At 45.1% G+C, this 4,763-nt stretch overlaps 1 protein-coding gene across 2 annotated transcripts in view; it reads left to right on the top strand.

Annotated features, from left to right (window-relative positions):
• The first annotated feature begins 351 nt into the window (after window positions 1-351).
• The window catches only part of st3gal8 (ST3 beta-galactoside alpha-2,3-sialyltransferase 8), a 13,250-nt gene continuing 8,838 nt past the window's right edge, over window positions 352-4,763 (top strand). For both annotated transcript variants that reach the window (XM_056606001.1, XM_056606002.1), the window contains exons 1-3: window positions 352-553; window positions 2,453-2,704; window positions 3,218-3,332. In XM_056606001.1, the coding sequence (XP_056461976.1) occupies window positions 2,593-2,704; window positions 3,218-3,332 (227 nt within the window). In that variant the 5' untranslated portion in view covers window positions 352-553; window positions 2,453-2,592. The remainder of the gene's footprint in view (window positions 554-2,452; window positions 2,705-3,217; window positions 3,333-4,763) is intronic.

Here is a 4,763-nt window from a genome sequence, read left to right as displayed (position 1 = left end):
CAGTATAGGATATATATATATATATATATATATATATATATATATATATATATATATATATATATATATATATATATATATATATATATATATATATATAAATATCTTTATATAAAGTATATAGATAAAACATGTATTTATTAGAAGAGGAAACAGTCACGATAAGAATATAATATATATCTTTATTTCCTCTCTCCCTCTCGTTAAAACCTTTAATCTCAGATAAGCTTCGACGTGATTTCAGTTTTTTATTTATTTATTATATATTTTTTCTTATTTTAAACGCCCCGATGACAAGCAGGCACACACACACACACACACACACCGGCACACACCGGCAACACGCACACACTCATGACATACGCTGGGAGGGCAGGGCTAGATCTCGCAGCACAAAGAGAGCCGAGCTCGCTGCGTCTTCAAGCGAGTTCCCGGTACTTCTTCTTCCTCCGCGGGGACGCGCGGCGGCTTCAACGCTTCGTAAAGTTGGGAAGTTGGCGAAGTTCGGAAGTTTGCCTCTCGACGGCCTTTGTTTGGAAACAGTCCTCAGATGGTGAGGGGATAACCTCGTCTCAAACAGTTAGTGTGTGTGTGTGTGTGTGTGTGTGTGTGTGTGTGTGTGTGTGTGTGTGTGTGTGTGTGTGTGTGTGTGTGTGTGTGCGTGTGTGTGTTATGTGCGCCTGGATGAGTGCGCGCGCGCGTGTGTGAGTGTTAGCCTTGTCACTCGCAGTCAACTTCACTGCAAATACGTTACCGTTGCGGTTAGAAATTAATGTCGTCTTAAAATCAGTTAGTTGTCAGTTAGTGGCTGTCCAGAGAGGGGGAGAACAGAGTCAGAAAGAGAACAGAGTCGGAAAAGAGAACAGTCAGGGAGAGAACAGAGTCAGAGGGAGAACAGAGTTGGAGTTTTGTGGTTTTGTACAGAATACCAAATGATTCACTTGCACCACCCTTCTCAGACACCTTAAAATAACAAACAAACAAACACACACACAAACACGAACACACACACACACACACACACACACACTTAATAGTTGATGTAATAGTTGATGTACTATCCTCGAGCTATGGGTCTGTACCTTCCTCCTTGGTATGTGAAGATTCTATGTTTTCATCTTGTTTATGCTGTAGTTTGAGATGTGTTTCTGAGGTGCTGGTAGGTTAAGATGTGTTTCTGATGTCCTGTTAGTTTGCGATGGGTTTCTTACTTCCTGCTGTAGTTCACAGGAGGTCACAAAGAGCAAGTCGTGTTCAGCCCAATCTGTTGGAGGCAGATAATAATTGTTATAACTAAACTGAAAACATTATAAGCTTGAATAAGCCTATAAAAACAAGCTTAATTAAGCTTATGTTTAGCATTATAAGCTTGAATATGAATGTAAAGGCTACGGTATTATTGAATGAACAAACAGGTCTGCGACGAACCCATGAGACCCCCTGGTTTTATAGGGCAGGAAGTTATTCAGGCAGGAAGTGAGGTCGACAGACCTGCTCCACGAACACACCACTAAGAAACCGCTATTACTCCACCAACACACCAATATTACACCATCATTACACGTCGTTCCGGGCCGGGAATGTGAGGCAGAACATCTGGTCACGTGTTTGTGGGCTGCGTCCGAGACAACCCTCCCTTTAACCGCCACGGTGGTCTTATTTATAGTCTGAGGACAATAAGCCACGGCGCTACGCTCTCTGGGCTGTGCTGCGTCCTGGAGTCCACTCCCGTGGGGTCTGCTCCTCGTCAGGGTCCTTCTCAGCTTGGTCACGTTGGCAACGCACTCTGCTGCTGTGAAGTCTCTTCAGACAGCCCGGCCTCTCCTTCTGCTTCTCCACCGTCGGTCTGCTGTGCTGAGGTGGCCTCCAGACTCAAGAACCAGCTGGGCTGAATGGGCCGCGTTCTGCTCGGTCTCTGCTGGTCCAGAACCAGTCCAAAAGCAGCTGGCTGAGGGGGCTTGGTTCGGCTGGGTCTCTACTGATCCAGAACCAGTCCAGAACCAGTCCAGAAGCAGCTGGCTGAGGGGGCTTGGTTCGGCTGGGTCTCTACTGATCCAGAACCAGTCGAGAACCAGTCCAGGAGCAGCTGGTAGAATTTGGTGTTTTTTACGTTATAACCCAGAGAATGGATTAACAGAATATACTTCTCTCCCCCACCCACTCCCCCCTCTTTCTCCCCTCTCTCGTTCTCCCTTCCCCCTCCCTCTCTCTCCCCCCTCTCTCTCTCTCCCCCCTCCCCCTCTCTCCCTTTCTCCCCTCTCTCGTTCTCCCCTCTCTCTCCCCCCTCTCTCTCTCCCCCCTCCCCCTCTCTCCCTTTCTCCCCTCTCTCGTTCTCCCCTCTCTCTCCCTCTCTCTCCCCCCTCTCTCTCTCTCTCTCCCCCTCTCTCCCTTTCTCCCCTCTCCCTCTTTCTCCCCCCTCTCTCTCTGAATGCCCTCCCACCGGATGTTCCAGAAAACAGATAGCAGGGGGACAGCGGAGAGGGAGACAGACAGACAGACAGAGCGACAGAGGCAGAAGGGAGGAAGTGTCCTTCCTTCTGTCCATCATTCAGCCCTCCGTCACCCCACCCCTCCACCCCTCCACCATCCACCATGTTGTCTAGGCGACGGCTGTGCGTTGTAGCTGTCTCCACTGTGGTCCTCTTGATAGCCAGTCAGAGGATCCACAGAGCAGACCTCTTCCTGTCCACGCCCCCAAAACCAGGTATTGGGAGGACTACCCTGAAGTACTCATAGCTAATTATACTGAAGTCAATTATGAATTAACTTCATTATACTGGTCATGAGTACTGAGAGTTAATTGTGCTACACTGGTCTATAACTATCAGTACTATAAGTACTGATAGTTAACTTTACTGAAGTTAATTACTAATTAAATACTGGTCATGAGTACTGATAGTTAATTATACTGAAGTTTATTATACTACGGTGGTCATGAGTACTGATAATTAATTACACTATAGGCTACTAGTTTATTATACTACATTAGTAATTTATACTGATAGTTAATAATACTACACTAGTCATTAATACTGTTAGTTAATTATACTATACTAGTCGTAAATACTGATAGAGTTATCAGTTTCGTATATTTATTTATTAGGTATTCCTTGATTCGATAGTTATTGATCAGATAGTTGTTTAGATGGTTATTATTGTAACAGTGTGTATTAACAGTGTGTAATAAACTATTTGTCACTTTCTGGTTTGCATCCAGGCTCCAGTCCAAATACCTCCTCTAACTCAACAGCTATCCAGCAAGCAGCTGCACTCCCTGGGCAGCCGTCTTTAGGCGAGGCCCAGGCTGAGGCTCAAGGGCCGGGCCACCCAAGGTAACCCAACTTTAGAGTTCCTTCACTTCCAGTCTTCTCTCCTAGCTTCAGCCCTCACGCTCCTCTCCTGGTCTCCTCTAATCGGGTCCTCTCCCTGTGTCCTCTTCTGGTCTCCTCTCCTAGCTTCAGCCCTCACGCTCCTCTCCTGGTCTCCTCTAATCGGGTCCTCTCCCTGTGTCCTCTTCTGGTCTCCTCTCCTAGTCTCCTCTCCCTGTCTACTCTCCTAGTCTCATCTCCTAGACTCCTAGTATTCGAGGTTGTAATGCAGCACAGGAACAGACTTCGGTGGACGAGTCCAAAATAACCTACTTTTCTGAAATTATAAACGAAAACAAGGACAAACCCCAGAAATTGTGGAAGGTTCTGAAAAATCTAGGATGCTTATCTAAGACAAAAAGCACTCCCAATTCTTGTATTACTCTCTCCATTGATGGAAAAGAGGTAAATAAGAATACATATAATGTCAGATATGGCCAATCACTTTAACACTTATTTTACCTTAGTTGCCCATAAACTTGTGGAGAAGCTACCACTCAGCCCAAGATTGTACGGGCCTGAACACATTCAGGATTTTAATGCTAAGATAGGTGTGACTCCCAATAGTTTTTCCTTCAAGCCTGTGTCGGTAGGAAAAATCGGCGACATGCTAAAGGGCCTTAACTCTGCCAAAGCCACAGGGCTAGATAACATGTCAGTCAGGTTCTTGAAAGATGCCGCTGATCTCATAGCTCCTTTTATTGCTCATATTATTAATCTGTCCTTGGAGCAAGGCACTGTTCCTGATGACATGAAACATTCTAAAGTCATCCCACTGTTCAAGAAAGGTGATAGGTCTGATCCGGGAAATTATCGACCGGGTTTCTATATTGAGTGTAGTCTCCAAGGTCCTGGCGAAAGTAGTTCATGAACAATTGTATCGATATGCTGTGGATGCCAAACTCCTCTATGAATTCCAATCAGGGTTCAGACAGTCACATTCAACTGACTCATGTCTACTGAACCTAACTGACTTCATAAGGGGCGAAATAGATGTCGGCAAACTATTTGGCATGATCCTAATTTACTTACAGAAGGCCTTTGATACAATCGATCATAGCCTACTGTACAACAAGATGTCAGCCTTGGGCATGTGCGCTTCCGCCTTAAGATGGTGTGTTTCTTACCTCTCCGTTAGATCCCAAAAGACTGAATTCCAAGGTAATTTATCCAAGGTACAACTGGTAACTTGTGGAGTTCCACAAGGGAGCGTCTTAGGGCCATTACTGTTTTTAATCTACATCAGTGACATGAAGTCCGCCTGCAATGAGAACTTGTATTTATATGCTGATTATTCAGCTATTATAGCCTCCAACAAAAATTAGCTTGAGCTGCATGCCATTTTGCAAGAGGAATTCAGTAAGATAAGGGTCTGGCTATTCGACAAAAAATTGT

Source organism: Gadus chalcogrammus, chromosome 13 (assembly GCF_026213295.1).
Source record: "Gadus chalcogrammus isolate NIFS_2021 chromosome 13, NIFS_Gcha_1.0, whole genome shotgun sequence".
NCBI lineage: Eukaryota > Metazoa > Chordata > Actinopteri > Gadiformes > Gadidae > Gadus > Gadus chalcogrammus.
The sequence above is the reverse complement of the archived record's forward strand: the minus strand, read 5'-3'. Positions and strand labels throughout refer to the sequence as shown.